General features: G+C 31.2%; 2 protein-coding genes across 10 annotated transcripts; one reads left to right on the top strand and one right to left on the bottom strand.

Annotated features, from left to right (window-relative positions):
• Nucleotides 1-2,069: 2,069 nt before the first annotated feature.
• LOC100813672 (protein JINGUBANG) lies at nt 2,070-5,644 on the top strand. Of its 3 annotated transcripts, XR_005888449.1 has the most exons (4): nt 2,070-2,952; nt 3,593-4,380; nt 5,003-5,147; nt 5,289-5,641. XR_005888449.1 is itself a non-coding variant. In XM_041009293.1 (2 exons), exons 1-2 carry the CDS (start codon nt 2,377-2,379, stop codon nt 4,280-4,282), a joined length of 1,266 nt encoding a protein of 421 aa, XP_040865227.1. In that variant the 5' UTR covers nt 2,070-2,376; the 3' UTR covers nt 4,283-4,526. The 3 variants fall into 3 exon arrangements, 1 of the variants encoding a protein (XP_040865227.1); XR_005888448.1 differs by having other exon boundaries at nt 5,003-5,644; XM_041009293.1 differs by lacking the exons at nt 5,003-5,147; nt 5,289-5,641 and having other exon boundaries at nt 3,593-4,526.
• Nucleotides 5,645-8,969: 3,325 nt separating this feature from the next.
• LOC100813141 (inactive protein kinase SELMODRAFT_444075) lies at nt 8,970-16,986 on the bottom strand. 7 transcript variants are annotated; one of them, XM_026125550.2, is made up of 10 exons: nt 16,602-16,986; nt 16,141-16,274; nt 13,515-13,609; nt 11,599-12,668; nt 11,295-11,458; nt 10,769-10,845; nt 10,362-10,686; nt 9,930-10,044; nt 9,715-9,770; nt 8,970-9,581 (listed from the first exon to the last, which is right to left on the bottom strand). In XM_026125550.2, exons 1-9 carry the CDS (start codon nt 16,813-16,815, stop codon nt 9,751-9,753), a joined length of 2,214 nt encoding a protein of 737 aa, XP_025981335.1. In that variant the 5' UTR covers nt 16,816-16,986; the 3' UTR covers nt 8,970-9,581; nt 9,715-9,750. The 7 variants fall into 7 exon arrangements, 5 of the variants coding, with proteins under 5 accessions (XP_025981335.1, XP_025981334.1, XP_006595948.1 ...); XM_026125549.2 differs by having other exon boundaries at nt 8,970-9,770; XR_417906.4 differs by having other exon boundaries at nt 9,476-9,581; nt 9,715-10,044.
• Between the last annotated feature and the right edge of the window lie 7,981 nt (nt 16,987-24,967).

Raw genomic sequence — 24,967 nt, 5'->3', positions numbered from 1 at the left:
TAAATCCACGGACACTTCACTTTTTCCTCTTCTGCCTCGGGCTTCCATGCACAACTTACAAGTTACAAACTTACAATCTTTGTGGTAAATTGATATTTCGTGGAAATTCAAAATTAAGAAACATTGTTATTTAATTTAAATTTTAATTCAAAACATTAAATTAACTTTTAAAATAAAAATACTATGATTTCTAAATTTCAATTTCTTAAAAAAATATTAAGATATTATAATCTATAAAGTTGATCGAGTTCAGCTCAATGACTAAAATAAAAAATTTTAAAAACCTATATATATAGGATTAACAAGCGATAAATTCAAGAACAAATAGGTTATAAATTATAAAATCTTACTATGTTAAATTGATTCAAAGCACCATCGGTGCACCTTTGTCCCTTCACAAAGAGGTGCACCACAGAATGCACCTCATTAATTATTAGGTCATGGCTTTTAATTAATTTCCCCAAACAGGTCTGCATTTGAACAACGTACATAGCTTGTTCCATAAAATCATTATTGTAATTCAGAACAAAACAAGACCACAAGATTCCTCCATGTGGGAAGTTCTCAATACTCGATACAATGATATTATGGTCGAAAATTGCATCGTTTGTGTTATAAAGTGTTCCGGCAGACACAGTATACTCTAGAGTCTAGACACTAGATTCTTTCAAAGCTTGAAATTATTTGGTCCATTGTTGATTTTTTTTTTTAGAATGAGTTTATATAAGAGAATATCGTTAATTTAGTGAGACATATTATGGGTTAATTAATTTACATGAATTATTAGTCCCTGTGTGTGACGACTGATTACTCCTCAATTTGTGATATGATTGATATTAATTCAGTGTATGATAATTATAGATTTAGACCAAATACTCGAGAATGAATTCAGGAAAGCATTGATAAAGCTAGCTAGCTATATATTAATGTTAATATATTGGAGTATATTGTATAACCAAACCTCTTAATCACTTAGTTTAATCTATGAAGCTCAAAGTCTCAAACCAAAGAAAGATTAGCTTGCATTTTATTAACATTGGAATTGGAATTAGAAAGATCGTATCACTTTGAAGAGAATGCATGTGCACGCGCGTGTAGCCGAACCCACACGCAGGATAGTTGTGATCTTTCAATTATATTATATGGAGGCCATGGATAAGAGAAGCAAAGAAAGCTGTACTCTGCTCTGCATAGCCATTACTTGCTGGAAATGGATGGAGTACTGTAATAAGAATCACTCGCATTCATGCAAAATCAGACTTAATTTGCTACCAGTAAGTAAGGGTTGACAAAAGTAATAACATTTTATCTATTAATTAAGTAATTAAGAATTTAAATTCTGATTAATTTTTATATATGAAATTATAAAATATATCGAGTTGAAAAATAAATATTCACTTTATGTATCATTACGATCTACGATAAAATTAATCATTACTTTCGATTAAGACAGTAACTTTATATTAATATTATGATTTTAAAAATCAGATATAATTTGCAATCATTGAATAAATATTACTATACTACTATTCATATCTTAAATGCATGTTTTGAATTTAATTTATCAAGACAAAATACTAGCCATCCAATCTTTATTTTACAATTACAAATTGCTGATTGTATGAATCTGTGCTATTGTGGACAGGCATATCCAGATTCCTTCCTAATTAGTTGCAGTTCACACATACCAATCAAACATTAAAAAACATATATACCTTCAAATCATTACTTACACATAAAGCAAGTCAATATATATAGGGGGAATTTTTTATAATATAGTATTACCTGGGACGTTGGAAAATCATACCGTGTCATCCTAAAATAAGCCTCTAATAAATAAATAAAAAAATTAATCCGAAGCAGTTTCGACAATCCATCGATCCCTAACATTCAACCAACAAAACCTACCTAGGAAACCGAAACTCCCGGACCCAAATTACATCTTCTGATAATAACATAATAACCTTTTACAAAGCCAAATTAACATCTGGTACGTGTCAACACACAATTGACCCAATCATTTGCACCATCAATTCTAATCGCATATATATAGTTTTATACTCTCTCACTTCTCCCACCCACCCACCCAACCCTCATATAATTGTCACACTCTTTAACTTCCTTCAGTTTCTATTTCCCAACCAATCAATCAATCAAAGTCTCTCAATATTCCTCTTTGTATTTTTTTTCCCTTTTCTCCCTTTCCATTTTCCGGTAGCAGTTCGAATCGCTTAGCATTTGCGCTGCTCCACCGTGAAAGAAAAAAACAAAACACACATTACCAAGAGAGAGAAGAGAGAAGAAATCACAGCATTATTATCTTATCGTAACTAATTAGTTTAATTAGTTAATTAATTGGTTATAAGTTGTAAGGCCATGTTTGGCGAAACCGCTCCACGTCCAAAGTTCGTGCAATCGGAGCCGAGAATGTCGGCAACGGAGGTGCTCACCGACGACGAGTTCGCGATGCGACGCAGCAGCACGGTGTCGCCGATGAGCTCTTACTGCTCCGAGCCCGGAAGGTTAAGCGGCGAAGGCTCACCCATGATGATGTCGCCGTGGAACCAGACAACGAATTCCTCATTCTCGAAACCTCATTGGTCTCAAGAGCATAACAGCACCTTGCATGAAGCCCTCGTAGGTTCTCTTATCCGACAAGAGGGACACATCTATTCCCTCGCTGCCTCCGGTGATCTTCTTTTCACCGGTTCCGACAGCAAGAACATTCGTGTCTGGAAGAATCTCAAGGAACATTCCGGGTTCAAATCGAACAGCGGTTTGGTGAAAACCATAATACTGTCTGATCAGAAAATCTTCACCGGTCACCAAGACGGCAAAATCCGCGTCTGGAAGGTCTCCCCCAAGAACCCTAGAGTCTACAAACGTGCCGGCACATTGCCAACGCTTAAAGACATCTTCAAGAGCTCAATTAACCCCAGCAACTACGTCGAGGTTCGACATATATCTAACATTCTTTAGTGACTAAAATTACCTTTTTTTATTAGCACTGAAATCAGATAAATTGTACACGTAAATTATTTCTTCACAAATATGCATGTGTTTGATTTCACCCTGTTTGATTATTTAGAATCATGTTAAAAACAATTTGGTCCTCCATTATCGATGTCCTTCAATTCACTAGGTTAATGCATTAATTGTTTCTAATATACCAGATGATTAAGACAAAAAAAATTAGATAAAATTTTGCATTTTTAATTTTACATTAATGAATTAATAAAAAAATTTTGAGATAAAATAACTTTTAAATGGATAAAAAAATTTATGCAAAATTTTATTAGCATTACCGACTTGCTTTTGTAATTCTCTTAAAAAAATTTAATGTTAAACATATTTAAATATAAATTATATCACTTTAAAGTTAATTTCATTTAAAATTAGTTTTTATTAATTTTCATCAAAATAAACACTATTAAAAAAAATCAAAATACACACTAACTCATGTTTGAAAAAAACTTAGAAATATATATTTTTTTCTCTTAAAAATATCAACAGTTGATCCAAATTAATGTAATAATGATCATGTTACTGTTAAGAATTACAAGTGACAGTAGTATTGTTGTTGTGCTTTCAGGTTCGACGACACAAAACAGCGTTATGGATCAGACACTCCGATGCCGTTTCGTGTTTGAGCCTTTCAGAAGACAAAACCTATTTATACTCCGCGTCGTGGGACAGGACAATCAAGGTGTGGAGGATTTCGGACTCCAGGTGCTTGGAGTCCATCCACGCGCACGACGACGCGGTGAACTCCGTCGTGTGCGGGGACGGGGACGTGATGTTTTCCGGCTCGGCGGATGGCACCGTCAAGGTGTGGCGGCGGGAGATGCGAGGTAAAGGCCTGAAGCACGCGGCCGTGAAGACTCTGCTGAAGCAGGAGTACGCGGTGACGGCGCTGGCGGTGGGCGAGGCGGGGTCAATGGTGTACTGCGGCGCCTCGGACGGGTTAGTGAACTGTTGGGGGAGCGGCAAGAATTACGCGCACGGCGGGGTTTTGAAGGGGCACAAGCTGGCGGTGTTGTGCCTGGCCGCCGCGGGGACGTTAGTTTTCAGCGGCTCGGCGGATAAGACCTTATGCGTGTGGAAACGCGAGGGTGTGATTCACACGTGCGTGTCGGTTCTGACGGGCCACAACGGTCCGTTGAAGTGCCTGGCCGTGGAGGAGAACCGTGAATCTGGCGAAAAGGGTGAGCAGGATCGGCGTTGGGTTTTGTACAGTGGGAGTTTGGATAAGTCGGTAAAAATTTGGAGTGTTTCCGAATAGATGAATAAAAATCAGGTGAATCAGCACCGCATGGCTTCTGATGCACACTCGTTGCCTTCTCTCCGGGACGGACCAATCATGGACACATGTTTTCATCGGTAAAAATTAATTAGACTCAGATTTATAATAATTCATGTCTCATCTTGTTTTTATGTGATGACGTGTATTTAGGTTTTTTTATTTTTATTTTTGTGATTGTTGACTTTGATTGATTGATTATGCAAGATTGGGACTGACTGAGTGACTGGCATGGTCGAAGAGCTTTATTAAATTTTATGTAGTATAATGTAATTTGTGCATGAATGAATAGATGAGGTAGTTAAACAATTTCTGTCTGTTGGGGCTGGTGTCTTATAGAAAAATCAGGTTTTGAGAATGCCAACGATTATGATTCACATGTCATGATGAATTAACATTATATATCTCTCTTTCACTTATTTGTTATTGGTATAATTAATGAGAAAGGCTAATAGCACTTTTTAATATATTTTTAACAAAAGTTATATGAGATAATGAATATCTATTAGTCTTATTAGTTATTACTAATTTTATATTTTAATAAATCAAAATCATAAATATTAATACCAGTCAATTGAGAACCTAAGTATAACATAACGGTGGATTTACTAAATAAAAATGGAGTATCACATGCAAGTAACAATAAGCAAAAGAAAACCTCAACACCTAAGAAGAAAAAACATAACGAGACTATTATTGTAGGTTATTACTAATTGGATACTCTGGGCCTTGGGCGATTGTTACATGCACCCTTGACAATGATCTCATTCCTATTTGTCCTGGGCTCTTCAAGGCAATTAAGTTCCCATTGTTGCTTCCGTTTCTTAAACATGGGGAGTAGAGAAAGGTACTTTTTTTTTATAGAATCTAACTTATTTGTTGTCTCTTTTAAAGTTGTCCATGTGCTCTTCATTTAAAATGCCGCCGTTCCATAATAGTTATTTTAATATTTAATTGTGAACTAATTCTATAAAAATCATAAAAACAGTATCCTTTCGAAAGGACAGCACATGGACAGAAAAGAGACAACAACACATGGACAGTCTGAAAAGAGACAATAGAGAAACTAATTTCCTTTCCATAGCATTGATCTAATCGGTACAAATTTTGATCGATTCTTGTATGAATTTCACTTCCTACTTCTATTTCTTTAAGTCTTGTCAAGAGATTTCCTGGCTGTTGATGATCAACCATGGTGGTGGTTTCTCGTTGTTTCTGTTCAAGGAGCAGAAGACAAAACTCGATACCTGGTGATGGATCGAGTAGATCACTTGATACTTAAGAATCTCACTTGAATATATTAGGAAGGAGAAAAATCAAACTTTATATATTTATGGATTTATATAACAAGATAAAAATCACCTATAAATTCCAAAAAGATTTATTATAAGGTAAGATAAGATAATTTTGTAATTTAATTAGGAAAAATGAAATTATAAGTCGAATTTAACCGCTATATAATGGTGACTAAATTTTAATTTATTATTGATATTTGCTCTTGCTGCTAACTTAAAGGTTAGAATATCTTCGCAAGTAAATCCCCACCTGAAGGGATCAAATATTAAGTGTCAGGTATTAAAAGCTTCTAAAAAGATTCCAAAAGAACAAAGAAAAAGGTAAATACTTGCCTCAAAGAAAGAAGATAATAAAAAGATTAAATTATAAAAAAAAATCAATAATAAAATGATGAAGAAGTAAAATTAAATAAAGCAAAAGTTCTAAAGGTTTTATGAGTAGATAGATGAATAATATTGAACATGTTGACAATGGAGTCAAATGTGAAGACACGTTGGAGTGGAGAAAGTTCTTGGAGAATATTGAAGCTCTGATCTTCACTCAGTCACATATTTAAAGTAATAACTAGTTTAATTTATCGTGTTTTTACGGATATTAAATTAATATTTTATAATTTATAAGAATAATTTTTTTATATTATTTGAATTTTTAATAATATATTATTAATTTTTTAATAAATATACGTTAATAGATATATCAATAAATATTTAATTATATTTTTGTATACACATGTCCTAAAAAAAATTATTATTAAAAGTATTGTCCTAGATATAATTCTATTTATTTTAGTGATATTTTACATGTTCTCTTTTGAGTTTCTTTTTTAAAACAAAATGATTTAGTTATTTTTTTATCTTTTTTATTTGCATGCTTAATTTGGAATAAAAAATTGAATGAAATTATTTAATTACAATAGAATTTCATGTCTTGTTAATTGTATAGTTTTAATGTTTTAAATATATCACAATTAATAAATAAATTATTTTTATCATTATTTTGATCACATGATAATTGATTATTGTAATTATAAAGACTATTCCAGAAAACTATAAATTATTTAGGTATTATATAAAATAAAAATTCATATAAGATTTAAAGAATTAATTAAACCAAATATATACTCATGGTACTTTTCTTAATTATTCATATAGTTCTGTTAAATTTTTTATAGATAATTTTTTGTTGAAAAGTAATTAAAAATGAAAAATAAAAGGAGAAAAATCACAAGTAGAATGATAAAAAAATTGTTTTTGATTTAATTAACCTACGAAAAATGGTAGTATGTCGTTTATTAAATAAATTTAGAACTTAAATTTATTTAATAAATCAATTAATTATCAATCAAATGCTATTAATATAGTCAAATTCCATTTAAAACAATCAAATATTCAATCTAGCAACCATAAACTATAATTAGGATGAAAATTAGTATTTAATGGTATATTTATATTTGGTATTAGTCTTTTATTCTAAATCAATACATTAAAATAAATTTTTTATTATATATTATTATAAAGTAATTGTTTTTGAAATTTAAATTTTTTAAACTAAATTTATTAATGTGACTAAAACAAACAATAAGGATAAATAAGAATGTACGTATAGGTTTATCTATTAGAAAACATAATTTGATTAACAAAATACAAAATTACTTATTCTCAATTCAAAATCTTATTAATAGAAGATTTTTTTAAAAGCCTATTATAAAATAGAAGATAAAGTAAAAATTTGATAAAAAAAATATATCATATCAATTTACACAATTTCTTATATCTGTTATATAAAATTTTGTCAAACAAAATCTACAGTATAAAATTCAAAAAAATAAAATCTAAATTTTTAAATTTATGTGATTCTTATGTATTATAATTGATTTAAGATTTTATTAAAATAAAATATAATAAAATAAATATAAAATATATATTAATTAAATTATTTGGGGAAATCAATATGAAAATGAGACGTGACAATAAAACCTTTATATATAATTAAAATCTACATAATTCAAAAGTAAATTAACAGAGGAATTTTAAATTTATTAACATGAAATCGTAAACTTAAATCAATATTACCTTAAGTGCTCATATAATTGTTAATAAAATAAAAATATACTATATTATAAAAATAAATGAATTATCAACACATAAGATGATATCAATTATTATTTTTTACGATAATATTATTATTTATAGTTATATTAAAATTGTGATAACAAACAAAAAGTTACTATAATTATAAAATATATTCCATAAATTTTAATAAATTGTTATCTTATCATATAAAATTTAAATTTATTTAAGATTTAATAATTTTTTATTAGTTAATTAGTTTAATCAGAATATATACTTATTGTAAACACTTTAATTACTATAATTACATATGATGTGTTTTATTTAATAAATAAAAATTAATAAAATTTAGGCAGAAAAAGATTAATATTGTAAAATGTGTATTCGACTTCAGATTAAATAATATTTTAATCAATAATGTTGAACATAATAACATGTATCTTTAATAATATTTTAACTTACTAATTTTTGTCATCATGGTTCACATTTTTGTTAGGCAGTTAGTGAATAAATCGACTTATTATCAAGTATTAGGTCAATTTTCTTAACAATCTTTTGGAATTTCAATCTACTAGCGAGTACGCTTGTCATTATTTAGATATTTAATGGTTAAGAAGATAAGATCCACGGTAGAAAGAGAACTCCCACAATTTAAATTCAAATAATCGCACATCAAATCGAGTTCATTTCAATGATAAATTTTAATGTATTAATTATACATTTAAGTTTACACTTTTTTTTACTTAAAAAAGTGATATTTGTGCATTATTTACACACGTCAATTAAAAAATTAATAATGAACAAATAAAAATGAAATGACGAAATTACTATTAAATTAGACGAGAAAAATCTTATTCCACTCACCTCTCTTTATACACAAAAAATAAAGATTTGCATGTCTATCTTCAATTACATCTAAACAATTATTTTTTTCTCAAAATTATTCTTATCTTTAATTCTCACAAGAGAAAATTACTTTTATATATATATATATATATATATATATATATATATATATATATATATATATATTGTTATAGTGATCGATATCGTAGTGTGTGAATCAGTATAGCAGGCTAGTTTCCATTAAAAAAAATTGCTAATGGACACACTTAAATATCAAATCTTTCTTAGTTGGAACCTTTCCATTAAAAAAATAATTCTTTTTTTTTATGTGAAAGATCAAACGATATTGCAATTGCCCTTGACATCTCCGCATATTGACATGTTACTGGTTCTAATGATTACCACAATTGACTAAAAAAATACAAAAAGCAAAATAGTATCAAGCATCTGAAACAAAATGACAAAAAGAAACTAAACATCACATAAAAAATTCCTGAACAACTATGCAAAACACTACAACTATAAGCAAGTATATGGAAAGATTTTCACTAAATAAAAACTTACAACACCCCTTTCTAAATATAAAAATAAATATATAAATACACCTCACACAGAAATAGAAACCGAGAGTTATACAAGAAAAGAAAAAAAAAACTATGTAAGAGAAGAGAGAAAAGAAAATGGGGTGTTATAAAATTCTTGCTAAAACATCCTTACGTATACTTTCAAAGGACAAAGACAAACACGTTTGATTGGGCATTGAGCATTGAGCAATATGTCAGATTTCAACATTCATTTGGCAGTCACAAACATGAAACTACCATTGGGCATTGAGCAAAGAACTATCTATCCATTTTACTCAAAAAATGTTGCTTGAAATGTTAATATAACACGGAGAAAATAGATACTATAATGGCAAAAACATAGAATCAAACTAATTGTAAAGGACTTGAGTACCCTTGTATTCAAAATTAATATATTTTCTTCTAATAAAAAGAAAATACGGTCACCAACCAATTTAGGGAGTTGCCTTCGGATCCAAGAGAAAATAGAGCAAAGAGAAACATCCCCTGTTGAATGAATTTTTTGCTATTAGGCAAATGACGAGTTAGGAACTACAGGCTCCAAAAACCCCGCCAAATTACAAATCTTTTTTTTATTTAATGAGAAGCTAGGCTAAGACAATAACTTCTTAGTTCTTACCACTTGCCACCAAGTGCTGTGCTTGTCTGAAGGTTTCTATAAGCGTACGAGAGTTCCTATATTGCCAACAATAGATCCTATGCAGCTTCAAATGAATAATTGATCCTATGCAGCTCAAAACAGAACTATATTGCCAACAATAGATCCTATAGCTAGCTCAAGAGCCGAAGGAATTAATGATCAATGTGATAATCTGCGAGAATGACTTATTGTACCTTTTGGTGGAGTGTGTGACTTCAAACCTCTTAAATGGCCACTTGTGTTACCAACTGAATTGATGTCTAAACCCATAGGACGAACGGGATCACCCCCTTCCAACACTCTCAGGATCTACAATCACGTTAAAAAAGAAAATGGACTTTCTCAATATATTATAAAAGGAAAGTTTGTTTCCTAATTAAGCAATTAGTTTTTATCAAGAGGAGTAGTAAGAACATACTCTCTAACACATCTCTCCTAACATTCTCCTAACATACTCTCTTTCATTGGTTAAAATATATACAAAACTATAAAATTAAAAAAAAAAAGTCAAATAAGATGTGAGATCAACTAAATTATGTTATTTTTAATAAATTTTAATCAATAAAAAAATATGTTTAAAAGAGTATCTTCTTAGTATTTCTTTAAAGCACCCAAGTAAATCAGACCTTTGACATTGGGGGTCTGGCATCAGGATCCACACGAAGACACAACGAAGCAGCTCGTGCCATGGCTTGCAACTGAAGATTAAATTCCAATGATTCCTCAGAATCGAAGCATGGTTTGAGAGAACGTACGTTTTGTAAGATATGACTGGGCTCTAAGATGCGTATGGGATGAAACCATTCAGAAAGATACGAGTACTGTCCATTGAACTGTTCCAACTCGCTAATTCTTCTACCTGTTATTAACTCTAATAATACAATTCCAAATGCATATACATCTACTTTATATGTAAGGTTTCCAGCGTCAAGATACTCCGGTGCAAGATACCTAGTTTATGTAAGGTTACCTTTGATTAGAATCAAAACTATGATGTCCCATATCTTAATTAATGCCAAAGCAAGAAAAATACCCTGAACTTCCTATGACGCGATCTTCAGTATCTATATTCCATTCTGAGTGCCATCTAGCAAGCCCAAAATCAGCCACCTAAATGAATAGATTTAACAGCAGTTACTTATATATATATATATATATATATTTCTTGTTTTTTTTATTTTTTAGAAACAGGCGAGACCGCAAAAAGGATTGAAACATTCCAAATATGTGCATCCTTCAAACCAAAGATCCTCTACCAAAGCCTAACCCAAATTTAAATATAGAAGAGCAAGAACAACAACAAAACATGGGGGGACTAGGCCAAAACCCATGAAAGGTTAGTAAAATCTGTACTCAGGAATCCCATTGAAATTGCGGGCACAATAATAGGAGCAAAAAGAAAGGACAGAGTCCCACCAAAAGGAGTTGTTGGCATATTTATTTATATTTGATCTGTAAAGCATTATCGTTTAAAATTGAAGAATTGCAAAACAAAATAAAATTGGAAGTCAACTTTTGGCAAAAAAAAATTAAAAAATGCAGAAGGGCAAGTAAGTTACCAGAGGTTCAAAGTCATGGGTTAAGAGAATATTTTTGGGTCGAAAGTCTCTGTGCACTATACACCCAACTCTACAATCTTCATGAAGGTAGCGTAAGCCTCGTGCAGTTCCAATTGCTATCTTTAATCGTGAGTTCCAATCCAAAGGCATACTCTCATCTGCTGCTAATCAAATAATGGACTATGTGAACTCTCATTGGATTGATGGATATAGAACATTCAAATAGTAATTAAAAAGCCAGAAAGAGAGAAAGGACACTGAGGAAGTTTTTGAAATAACGGAAGTTAGTAATTAAATTAAATACCCTGTAAGTAGAGGTCCAATGATCCGTTGCATATGTACTCATAGACTAATATCCTCAAATTGCTCTCTATACAAAATCCTATCAAAAGGACAACATTTCTGTGTTGTGCACAGCTCAAGACCCGAACTTCCCGGCAGAAATCAAGATCTGCTTGAGAGCCACCAAACTTCAACTGTTTCACCGCAACAACCTGACCATCTTTGAGTATTCCCTTGTGGACCACACCAAATCCACCTTCAGCCAAAAAACTCTCATCTGAGAACATATCAGTAGCTTCCTCTAGCTCTTTGTAAGAAAACCGTTTTGGAGGCTTTCCAAATACTGGTGCTTTATTCTGACACTGTGAGCATAAGGGAGGAGGTATAGAGGTAGTTCTGCCCAAAGGAATGGAGTTATCTCTAATGCCCCAGTTGGGGACATAACTTCTACTTTTAGCTTGGTCAAACCCAAGTTCATTTGTCCTCGTCTCTTGATCACAACGTATAAAATTCTCAAGTAAGGTTTTCGAAGTTGGAGATTTAGTTCTTTGAATAACACTGTTGTTTTTTGTTTTCTGAAACTTCTTGTCTACAACGTGGTTTTGAGGAGTCCAAAATATAGTCTTGTTATCACTGGCCACAGATGATGTTGGACGTGTCCATGAAGTGGGAGGGCTATCTCTTTCAAGATCAAAGTATAATGGTGGCAGGACATCAAAATCTTTTGGTTCGTTGATTGATTTGTCTGTTCTTTTCCCTGGGCCCTGACCCTCGTACAGAGGGTTTTGTTCATAGACTAGGAAAAGAGAAGTGTTCGAGTCAGAACTTGACCTTGAATTTACTCCTATGTTTCTTGTAGCAGAAGTACCTGCTTCTTCAGGGCTACTTACTGGGGTAGAATGCTTCAATCTCCTGCTTTTTAGCTTTTCAATTTCAATACCTGGTGAAGAGGTAGCAGAGAAAAAAGGAGTTTGGAGTTCATTGGAATTAGACCCTAAGTTAAGCCTGAGGATTTTTGCCTGCGAACCATTCATCACCACTATGCTACAGTTGAGTTCATCCATGCAATGCTTTACCTCTTGCTTTAATTTCCTGTTTCAGCAACGTAAGGTATTTATCAACAAATTTCTCATATGTTTATCATTCGGCTATGCAGCTCCAAAAAATTCTACTTATTTCTAATTGGAAGTTATGTGTTGAAGTTGTTCAATCAAATCCTAGTAAGAGCAATGCCTCTTCGAATCTCAAATGTAATGTCACAACTTTACAAATATTATCCACTTCATTAATTAAAATGTTAACTGGACCTAGAAAAGAATTACTAGATGGGAAAAGACAGAATGCAATAGGTTGCTTTTTCTGTTTACTGGTAGGCATAGTTTTAAATATTGGCCCACAACGTAACAGTTTTTCAACTGTCCGCAAACGCATCGTGAGCACAATTGCAACCACGACCGCAATTTAAAACCTTGCTGGAAGGTAATAATTGGTGAGCCAATGGTTGGAGGCTAGTATAAGGTTATCAAATCTCAAGTATGCCTAATATGCCATTGAGTAATACTAAAACACAGACAATGTTCTGCAGATAAATTGCAGAAGAGGTCACCCAGTAAAAACTAATCAGGCAGTTCAGAACTATCATGATCTTCATTAATTTTTAGATGGCACATAAATAAATACTACTATTATTAACTTTTTTCTTAAATTAAAAACATTTGAATACGTGTATTTAGTTTAGTGGAGCTATGAAGTATGAACACATAATAATCTTAGAATTGTAATAATTTCTCGTCACCCACCCAGCCACCAACGTGTTACGCAAGGCCAATTGACCTCATTCACGGGGCATGCATGGAAGAAATGAGAAAACATATTTGCAATCAAATAAAGAAACTAATAGCTCAGAAAAAAAGAAATACTTTTTTCAGGTTTAATTACTTGTCCAGTATGACCCAATGGGAACCGCTCCATCTAGCTTCAGCCGCCACAGCACCACTGGGAGTACCCGTGACCACCTTAATCTTCATCCTAACCTGCATTTTAGGAAAAATAGAAAAAGCCAATTTAACAAATATACTATGTCATACCTTGAGATATAATAGCCGTTTTACTGTGTCATTTCAACAATGCATTCAAGTAGGAATGGTAATGTATAGAATTTGAGAGAACACGTAATCAAACATAGCTTCGCCTAAGATTATAAATTTATAATTTTAGTGCCCGCACTCATTTCTAATGTGTATCTATATACTCTTATATTTGTTATATACACTTTTAATCAAATAAAATATTTTCATGTGTTTTTTCATTAAAACTAGCGAAACAAATTAAATATTATTTTAATATTCAAATTTATTATGAAAAATTAGTAACAAGTGTAACATGTAACTCAATAAAAATATACCAAAAGATCTTTCAAATCCTAATTATAAATTATAATAAAATATGTGTATCAAACCTATGTGACGGATAAGAAAACCTACTAGTTGTAGTTGTGAGTAATTTTTTTTTATTCAATTATCGTTTCTAGTGAAATTCATCCCTTCTTACATATTCAACATCCATTTTTTTTATCCCATGTAATGAATAAACAAACCCACTTCTTTGTGAAAATCCATTTGCAATTGCAGCTTGAGTTTCTTGATTTCAGCTCTTGTTTGCAATGCAAAATAGAGACTTCAAATCTTTTTTAAATTTGGTGTGAGAACATCAATTCTCCATTTCCGTGAGAAATTGGTTGTGACATTGAAACAAATAGCCAAGTCACCCGCAGCTAATCTTGTTGCTCATAATTAATTTAGATATTTATCAACTTCTTTATGTTTATGCTGCGATACTTACTAGCGATTGCATCACCTCTAATATACTTATTGAGCTTCAAACCTCGAGTTTTTGCAAGCACTTGCTGCTACCACATTAAAAAGTTTTCTTCAACGAAATTAATGGAGTTTAGTGTTGTGAATGTTTGTAGAGAGATTTGAGATCTTCAATATTCAAGTCTAGAAACCATGGCGAGCTTATAGCTCCAAATATTAGGGGCATAGCATGAGGAAAAGTAAACATTAAAGAAAGAAATTTGAGAAAAAAGAAAAATAGTCTTCATCTAGTTGTGTTCACAAAGTAACATATATAGATACATTAATTATAATCAATTAATCATGAGTGTGCGTAGACTGACACAGTAAAACACTAAAACTAACTACAACCAACTATTTACTGTCAATAACGGTAAAATATTTCCCTTTAACACATGTAAATATAAAATTTATTTTCCCTTTTCCTCTACCATACATGGACAATCATTGTTTAAAAAATTCAGAAAAAAAACATTGTTTAAAATATTTAGTCTACGAATCCATGTGCATGTGCAATTACTGAAAAATCATAACCTCTATTATACGAATCGAACAAACTAAGTCAAGCTGGTACAACTTTGAAGAGATCAGAAACTTCCTCAACTCTGACAAGTTACTGAAAAGCAAAATTGAGGGCACACACATTGTCTTTTTTGGTTACACAAAATATATAATAATATATAAAATAATTGGCACAATAATTTGACATACTTTGATTCTATATTTTTTTGAGTTTAAATAGAGAAGAAGACAGATAGAGATAACGAAAATATTAAATAACTGATTATTTGAGAGAAGAAGTAAAATGGATTTTTTTTGAAAAAAAGCAAATAGTTTTTATAACCTAAAAAAAATAATTATATATTATTAAAAAAAGTAAAATAATTCACTTTTTTATTTGAATTTAATTTGTGCAATTAGTATAAAAATTAATACAATTTATATATTTTTAGGTATTCTTCTACTTATATTAATTAATAAACAGAAAAAAGTTAAATTTCTTCCATTCTTATTTCTATTCATATAATTTATTCATATTTCTTTTTCTCTTGTCTTTTCTATATTTTACTTGTAATGCATATTGCAAATGAATAAAAAAATTGCAAACATAGCATTAATGCTTGAAATATACGTCTCCCTGTCTCCGTCCTCGAAAGAAAGAGAATGAGACAAAAACGACAGCGCGAATATGGCCATAAAGTCACAAGGGTTTTTATTAAAAAACGGAAAAAAAATAATTGATAAACAACCGAACCGGTTCATCAACTAAAAAAAACCAGGAAAACTCAGTCCTTTTCCTCTGACTATTTGAAAGAGAAAGGTACGTGGTGGAAAGTACCAGTTACAGCGGGTAGGGGTTTGCGGTTTATGCAAAGTGCATATAATTCGTCAACTTTGACATCAACATTATAATAATTTTCTTTTCTTTAAAACCGTGAATCTTATGCTATACAGTAACAAGGTTTTAAATGGTGCTGCGATCGCGGTGGGTAAAAAAATCTTTGCATTATAGCTAATTGTGAAAAAATGTGATTGATAAGATCCTAATTACAATCGTGATGCAGACTTACGAAAAATTGTTACGTTGTGACTTCAGTTACGGTTACAGATCGATATTTAAAACCATGCTCCGTACCTAGTAAATCATATATAGTTTGATTTTTCTCATTTTCTGCAGTTCAGGTAAATTAAATTTCAAAGTTATTTACCTCGATTTGATTGTGCAGCTGAAGCACCATCTGAGCACAGGACTCGGAGATATCCGAAATTCGCTCCGGCAACTTTCCCGCCGGTCCGTTCGTACAGTCTCCGGCGAGTCTAGAAAAAGTCCAGAACCTTCTGCCTGAAATAATCGACATCCACACATAATAATTAGTTCAAACTCTAATCCAATTCAACCAATAAGAATTAGAACAAAACTTATATACAATTTCACAGCTATTTTCAGTGTTGTTCTCAAATAAGAGTTAGAATTTTACTACACGAATTATTGAGATATGAAACTCTAATTCTAATTAGAGAATAATAATACTGAAATCAGACAAATACCTGCATCTAAGTATTGTTGTAAGGATTAACAAACACTTAAATTGATTTTGCGATTAAAATTGAATACAAATAGAATTTAACGGAATTGAGATTTATGGAGAGAGAGAGATATAGTAGGTACCGGTTTTGTGAGGAGAGTAAATGGCGAGGAGCGTGATGGAGTCGCTGGAGTGAACGACATGAGTTAAAGCCCAGGCTAATGCGGTGTTGGAGATGACCTTCTCGGCCTTGACGGCGACGAGAACCTTGTTGGAGACGGTGGCGGTGGAGGCGCTGTGCCTGGCACTTCTGGAACCCACGCTTTCGTCTCTTAGCATTGCTACTAGCTTACTCATCAAGAGTGGAAGATGATAGAACAATTAGGATCGATGAGATCCAATTGCGATTACAAACAGTTAAAAAATCTTTTGATATAATACCAAATTATTATGGTGGTGGACAGTTTTTTAAAACCTTGATCATGGATTAAGGAAGATGAGTGTGTGTGAGCTTAATCGTTGCATTATTTTGCGGACTTAACTTGAAGTCCCCAACCCATGTCTCCAACTGGCATTTCCCAACCCTGGTTTGCTTAACCTAACCACAGTTACCACTCCTAAGTAGTTAGTTGTTGCTTGGGAGGTGATGTCTGTGTCTCTGTGACGTAGCACAAAGGAAATTCTAGGGCCATCAAGTAAATATAAATGTGAAATAAATCGTGTCTATATATAAAAAAAAAGAAATAAATCGTTTCATGTAAAATTTTCTAATATGAAAATATATAGTTTTTTTCGGTGAAAAATATATTGTCATTATTAACATTTTTTAATTTACAGACGGCAAGTATCCAACTTCTTGTGTTAATTATAACTATTTTTTTCTTTTTTGCTAATGAAAAAAGTTTAGGTGCGTGGGTTATGGGGTTTCACGACTACGGCAGAGTTAATTTGAATTCTTATGAATAATATACTTTTTTAAAAATATTTTTTATATTTATAACCCCGGTAACAAAATTTGAAACTTCAAATGTTTGCAAACTATTGAAATTCCTCATCACTATGTCCATGTTAATAGGTTATTTCTTCCGAGTATTTAAACACACATTGTAATTATATTTAATCATTTAAAATTAATTCTATCTAATTTTATCTCACTCTAAAGTCTAAACCAAACCGACACTGAGTTTCTGAAATTCATGTTTTTTAATCATTTATTTCTTCTTTTTTTTAACACAATGCCAAGTCCGTTTAAATATTAATTTCTTGTACAACTGGTATCAATCTAAGTTATGTTGGGTCCATTTTTATGAAGGGAATTACTAATCTGACATTTTAAGTTGCTAATTTGACATATTGGTACTTAGGTTTGACATAAAATACATCAGCAAAGATGACAAATTTGATGGAAACAAATTGGTTTTGTGTTTATATTAGCGACTTTAACATGCTAAATGAATTTATTTTTATGTATAACTAATATTTTAGTCTAAGTATTATATATAATAAAAATTTATTTATATATAATTAAATATTATAAAGTATAAACATTTTCAATATAAAAATTATATTATCATTAAAGTGTATTAATTTATAATATATAAGAATGTCATATTAAACTTTTAGATCAAAATAAGCAGTTATGGTTGTACTTTCTGAAGCAGCCGTTCAGCCAGCTAGTTTGTGTCAAATGATGCTTTTAAATAGAGAACATGCTTCAAGCAAATAATAACTAATAATTAACCCCCACCCCAAGCTAGCATGTAAATAATGACATCACTAGCAATTTAATATGACATAGTGGTACAATCGTTAACAAAAACCAATTCTATAATTCATTTAACCGGTAATTTGATTAACTGATAACAATTATAAAGATTTCAGGTTCGATTTTAAGAATTAAAATTTAAAAGACTGAAGTAAAACGAGATTTTTTAAAACTAGTTAAAACTAACATCTCAAAGAGACAAAGACTTCTTAATATAGAGTTTTAAGAATATATCAGCATAATGATTTATCACATACATTATTGATTGTACATATGTAATAAATCATAAATATATATTTAATGTAAAAAAACGTTTTGAACTCAGTTCACGTATCGTTTTAATGGATAAATAATCCAATTCTTGGAATACTACAGTTCCATGACGAAGAATCGGCTTTAAGGTGTCAAACCGTCCTGTCGATATGAGTTCTTAGGGAAAATAATAATAAAGAATATTTTTTAAATTTAAAGAATTTTATGTTTTTAATTAAAAATATTAAATATAATGTTTATCTTTTAACACGTGTGGAGGATTCGAGTTAATAAGCCTCAACAATATTTGATAAGTTACCAAAATAAAAATTTACTACAGCATCAACATCCAATCTTTAAATGTGTAGTGTTTTCGTTTATATTTGATCGATGAGAAATCTAAGTACAGTCAGCGACTTTTTATTATTATTATGATTGGTAGAAATCAAATATAGGTATGGGAAGATTTATAACAATTTAATCAATGACTTTAAATGTTGTCGTGGGGCATCGCAAAATTGGTGTTTAAGAAATTACACGGTTGGAAATTTTTATCATAGCTTCTGCATTCTTCCTTTGACAATTTGCAGCTGTTTGATGGATTAGTTTTCGCCCAATTCAGTTTATTTTCTTCGTTGGTAAACATCGATCAGTACTATTTTTAATATTTAAATTACAGCCTAAAAAACTTAGAGAGAACATAATTCAAGAAATTGATGTGTAGTTTTTGTTTGATTAATTAACGGTATTTCATTTTAAAAAACTTACAAAGGAAATGACGAGAGACGTAACTGATGATTATTTTATTTTCTTTGATCAGCTAATAAGACAAATGATGAGTAGTTAGTGAAGCCAGATTGCATCTAACGCACCGCCCAACAATTTTATCCATCTTTTTCCGTCTTATAGCATTTGGTTCTTTTTCAATGAAAACAAAATCATACAGTAAAGTCATGAAGTAATGACACGAAAAATTGTTTCATTCCAATGAATATATATCAACTCACCATAAGAGTTAGATAAATTAAGTTTCTTCGATCCATTGCTAACTGAGCATGAATTGGCCACTGAATTAAGATATGTAATTATATGTATGGCCTTACAGCTAGGTGTCGCCAACCCAACATCAGGACCTCGTGAGGTTTCGGTAGTTGTGGTACAAGGAACAAAAACATAAGAAGCGAAGCCACAAGGAACCTATTTAAAACACATACTACTTCAATTCGCTGGTCGAACCTTAATATATAGATTGTACCCACCCTTAATTAGAAACAACTTAAGGGTCAAAAATAAAAATAATGATTGACCGTGTCCTCTCCTCTCCAAAGGTTTTTATGCATTTTTGGATGAATATAAAAGAATTTAAGGTTGCAGATGTTGGCCATAATTCATTGGCCTAAATGGTTGTTTTCCGAAAGGTTATTATAATGGGCGATTGCTCTTTCCATATTGGACAAGATCGATGCCAATAATCAAATTTAAGTTTAAGTATAGATGCATGTCATTGTTGATGTTGAGAATAAGGATATATGGAAGTGATTTCTCAGTTTGCTACATGAGGACTTAGGTGACTATAAGCAACAAATGGAATTTATGTTTCACATGCAAGGTACAATATCTAACTCCTATTTTTAAGTCTGACAACGTGCAAGTAACTACCAAAAGTTTTATATTGTTTTCACTTTATTTAAAAAAAATTAAAGGAAAATTATTTTCTATATAAATATTTAAAAATAGAAAATAGAAATAACATAATATTTTTATAATTAAAATATATATATATATATATATATATATATATATATATATATATATATATATATATTAAAATGAACATATTCTAAATGTTCTCAGTATTTCTTCTATCACAGGATAAATATCCATTCCATGATCTACAAATTCATGAAATATCCTGCTATATTAAATCCAGAAATACGAGAGGGATTGATTAAATAATTAGTGTACTTCGCTCGCATCAGTTTTAAATCTTCAAAATATCTATCACGACTACCACATGGTGATCTATTTCTATTTTCTAGCTAGAGTTTCGGTTATTGTATGTTAGACAAAATATGAATTTTTTAATCATAAAACATTTTATATAAAATTTGTTATTGAATATTTTTTTTTTGGGACATGAAGATAAGAATGACGAAAAAACAAAAGAAAACCAAACACGAATGAAATTAACTTCCATGGCATCAGTTAATCACAGCTGCGGAAGCTCCACCGGGATATGTTCCACCTCCAGAAAGATAAAAATTGGTGAAAGATGACTAATCCACTATGAAAAAAAACTGAGTTACATAGAATCCATAGGTTGACATAAGGAAGAAATAAATTATATATTTAGCATGCGAAAACTTATATCTAATTCTTACTGTACATAAAATTATCTTAGATCAATGATAATCATACATTACAATCAAGATTAATCTATGATCTAATAGATTAAGAGACATTCATACTATCTAATTCAGCCATATGAATTTTTTTTTAAGTCACATGAGCCATACATACATCGAGGAAAATAAAAAAGAAGCATGCATTGTGACAATCGTTTTCAGACACGATTGATCTCGCTGATACCATGGGGTCATAGTTATGACATAATGAATGTTTATCATCTACCAAGGACCACGTTTGTGACGCATGACTGCATCTTCTATGGACCATTTTAGAGAAAACCATGCTGCTGTCAGTATTATTTTCCTTTCTTTTCATTTATTCACACTTTAAAAAATAATATATCAACAGATTAGAAATATAATTAATATATTTATTTATCTTAAAATTTGCGATAGCAATAAAAATATCATTAGAAAGATAATAATTAGTACTATTTTAAATCTTTAAATAAATAAATAAGTATAATTATTTATAAAAAAAATATAAATAAAAAATAGAAGAAGAATAATTGATGACAAAATGGGAAACTTACGTGAACAAGTTTCATCATCCTACTATTCCACGTTTACATTATTAAATATGGTTTTCTTTTCATTTTTAAATTGACTATGGTCAGAGTACTTGGGACTTGGTATGCTTAGACGGTAATATGTAATGATAAGACTTATGGGATGATAATATAGTGGTAATATGTAATGATAAGACTTATGGGATGATAATATAGTGACAGATAAAATTGTGACAGCTTTAATAACAGATAAAACACGATCAAGATCGATGAGAACGTGCCTGTTAGGCTTACCACTTTTATGGTGAATGATGTGTTTTATGTATTGTTGAGTTGCCTGCGGAGGGCGATATCCACTTCCAATATCAGTTCTGCTGTCACGGTTTTGAGTGGTGCTAGTTGTTTGCTTGGCAATGAATATCATGAAGCCTTGCAGCACAAATTAATAAGAGAGGCAAACCTTGGTGCAAAGGTGTTCTTTTGGTGGTGTTGGCGTGCAAAAGACTGGGGACAGAAATTGCAACAACTTTGAATAATATGGATGTCAGCAGCGAATATGTTCTGAAACTAAAACATGAAATCGAAGAAATGTGCGGAGGTGAGTGGTATATATTTTTTAGTACCTTACAGTTATACTGGTTGATGAAATTCATTAAATTTTGAATTATGAATGAAATTAATTGTAGTAGTAAGTATGGTTGGCGCACCGTTGCCCTATGCATGGTGTGCCTGGGGTCTTATTATAAGTTAATTTGAGATTCCTAGTGTATGGATTAATCATAAGAGAATATCGATATTTATTGATAATCATGATGAAAATTGATAGAGCAGTTGTTTTTGGCATAAGCATGTGGATGGAGTTTGTGTCATTTGATTTGTGTCGGATGTAGTTCTGAATTATAATAACATGATTTAGATTTCTATTCATGTGTACAAATAAGTCGTGGATAAATATATAAATACATCAGTATAATAGAACACACCAATTTTTAAGATTTTCATTTTGGCAACTTCAAAATCACAGATTGAGGATGTTATTACTGTCCCCTGAATGTTGTAATGAATACATGGAAATTTGTAGAAATCCTTTGGTTAACATAAATATGGAGAAAATTGATTAGAGTGATGTTAACAAGCATAAAATATATAAAAGTACATATAAAAGATATATTTATCTAACAAAATTCAAAAATTGTAGTATAGATGATTTTACTTACATGCTTAATGCTCTAAGTATTGATGAACATCCATTGAATGTTGTGCTGAATACATGGTTAAACTTGTAGCACTTCTTTTGTTAACATAAATATGGGAATGATCGATTTTAAAATTGCAGAATTAACTGACTGAATTACTTTATGCAGGTACTTCCCGCACAGGCTGATCGAGAAAAGGTAAAATCTTGTTTGACTGAATTGGCAGATAGCAACAATGCTTTCAAGCAAGCTTTGAATACTGGCACAGAACAACTTGTGGCAACTATTAACCTCGAATAACACCATTATTAGACAGTGTAGGAACAATCAGGTATGAGCTTTCAGAGGCTGAGTATGCATATAATGAGGTGAATGACCCATGGGTTCAGAGACTTGCCCATTGTTTTGAGTCAAATGTGGCATGGCTGCAGCCATTAATGTATGCTAACAATTATGGCACTTTTGTTCATTTGATTATTGACTTCATTGTGAAAAGTCTACAAGTCATTATGATGCATAAAAGATTTAGTCAGCTAGGTGGTCTTCTGCTTGATCGAGATGCTAGAGCTTTGGTAAGCCATTTCATTGTCATGACACAGAATTGTTAGAGACAAGTTTGCCCGTGTTACTCAAATGGTAAAAATTCTAAATTTAGATAAGGTTTCTGAGATTCTAGATTTCTGGGGTGAAAACTCTGGACCTATGACCTGGAGATTAACTCTAGCAGAGGTTAGGCATGTATTGGGTCTGCGAGTTGATTTTAAACCAGAAGCAATAGCTGCTCTGAAGTTGTAGAAGAATTATATTATCATAAAAGGGTTTATCCTATACTTACATTTCAAAAGTTAGTAGGAGTGAAATTTCTAGACAATTGAAATGTGAGAAAATAAAGGAATTATGCAATATCCTTAAAAATCACTATAAAGAAAGAATTTACTGGATGTTATGAAATTATTCACAAGCATAAAACTTTTTGGTCTTATAGTAGTCAATTTCACATAGATCTGGAACCCTTTCCGCTATCAACATTGCATTACACATGCAAAGAGTATTTCATTGAACACCTAGAGTACAAATTATTCACAAACTATCCAACAGCCACCTAACACTAAAATTCCATATCTGAAATTACAATCTAAAATTAAAAGCAAAAAGGAGTGGAGTTTGGAGTCTCATTTATCAAGGACTCAACAAAAAAAAAATATTACGGACCTAAAATTAAATTCGCTAATTTATAGATACTTAAAACATATTTTAACCTTTTGAATATACCAGTTTGTATAAAATTCGGGGACTCAAAAGTTTTGCTTTTTGAGTATATACCGTTTTGATCCTTCGGAAACACCTTATATAATTCGGTTTGTGATATGTTAACAATGGCCATTTAGAAGAAACTTTTACTTGCAGTGTAGTATCATGAGAGATGTTTGTGTTGGCATAGGAATGATGGTGGATACATAACCTTCTTCGAATTATATCTTTGGATGAGATTTGGGGGCGTTGGTTGTTTTTGTGACTACTCATATTTTCTTTCTGATTTATCATTGTTCTGAGCTTTTTTGGCTGAGGGTATTGGTGTTAAAACCAATAGCACCATGCATTTGATGTATTGGTTTGATGGGATCATGCAGCAATATTACTTGTATTTGGGTCACGGCTTGTGTCCTATCTATGGTTTTTGTTAAAAAAAAATTGCTTTTGGCTGTTAAAAAGAAAATGATGGCAATTTAGAGCAATAGCGGTAGTATGAGTTTCTCACATGAACATTTACTACATTGTTTTCTAACATGCCTCGAATTTCAACTTAAAACTATTGTTGGAACAACTAAAGCATATGATCATTGATTACGACTCGATGCAAATATATCTGCTTTTGGGATTCCTAAGCTACTGGTGCTTGAAAAAGTCATATTACAACTCAAGTAATGGGCACTTTTGGCATAGACCCTGTGTACAAATTTAAGACATGAAACGTTTTATGATTCAAAGGTGATTTTTTTCAATGTTATTCTTCATATAGTAAGGAATTGTGACTAATGCTCTTTCACATTTTTTTTTACTTCAAAATTGAACTTACACAGTTATTCTTCTAGATGAATTTATCTAACGATGTTTGAAATAACGTATCGTTAACTTGTTGACAAGTGTACCAATTCATTTCAAGTAGTAAAAGACTCAAAAGTTCGAGTGTCGAATCCACGGGAATTTACTTTAGTTGTATTTAAAGTGATGCAAACTCAATTTTTAGGCAATTAGAAGAAGTATTAGAAATAAGGGATTGTAAGTGTAAAAATTGAAGTAAGAGAAAAAGAAAGAAATAACAAAAAAAAAATAAACAATGATTTAAATGTAAAAAGATGAATGAAGGATGTGATAATG

Source organism: Glycine max, chromosome 14 (assembly GCF_000004515.6).
Source record: "Glycine max cultivar Williams 82 chromosome 14, Glycine_max_v4.0, whole genome shotgun sequence".
In the NCBI taxonomy this organism is placed as follows: domain Eukaryota; kingdom Viridiplantae; phylum Streptophyta; class Magnoliopsida; order Fabales; family Fabaceae; genus Glycine; species Glycine max.
The sequence above is the reverse complement of the archived record's forward strand: the minus strand, read 5'-3'. Positions and strand labels throughout refer to the sequence as shown.

Coding starts and splice junctions, on each gene's coding strand:
- LOC100813672 (XM_041009293.1), top strand. CDS start 2,377: ATGTTTGGCGAAACCGCTCCACGTCCAAAGTTCGTGCAATCGGAGCCG. Junction 2,953..3,592: donor ACCCCAGCAACTACGTCGAG/GTTCGACATATA, acceptor TTGTGCTTTCAG/GTTCGACGACACAAAACAGC.
- LOC100813141 (XM_006595885.4), bottom strand. CDS start 16,815: ATGAGTAAGCTAGTAGCAATGCTAAGAGACGAAAGCGTGGGTTCCAGA. Junction 12,669..13,514: donor CATTGGGTCATACTGGACAA/GTAATTAAACCT, acceptor TTGCTGAAACAG/GAAATTAAAGCAAGAGGTAA. Junction 10,846..11,294: donor CCCATGACTTTGAACCTCTG/GTAACTTACTTG, acceptor CTATTCATTTAG/GTGGCTGATTTTGGGCTTGC.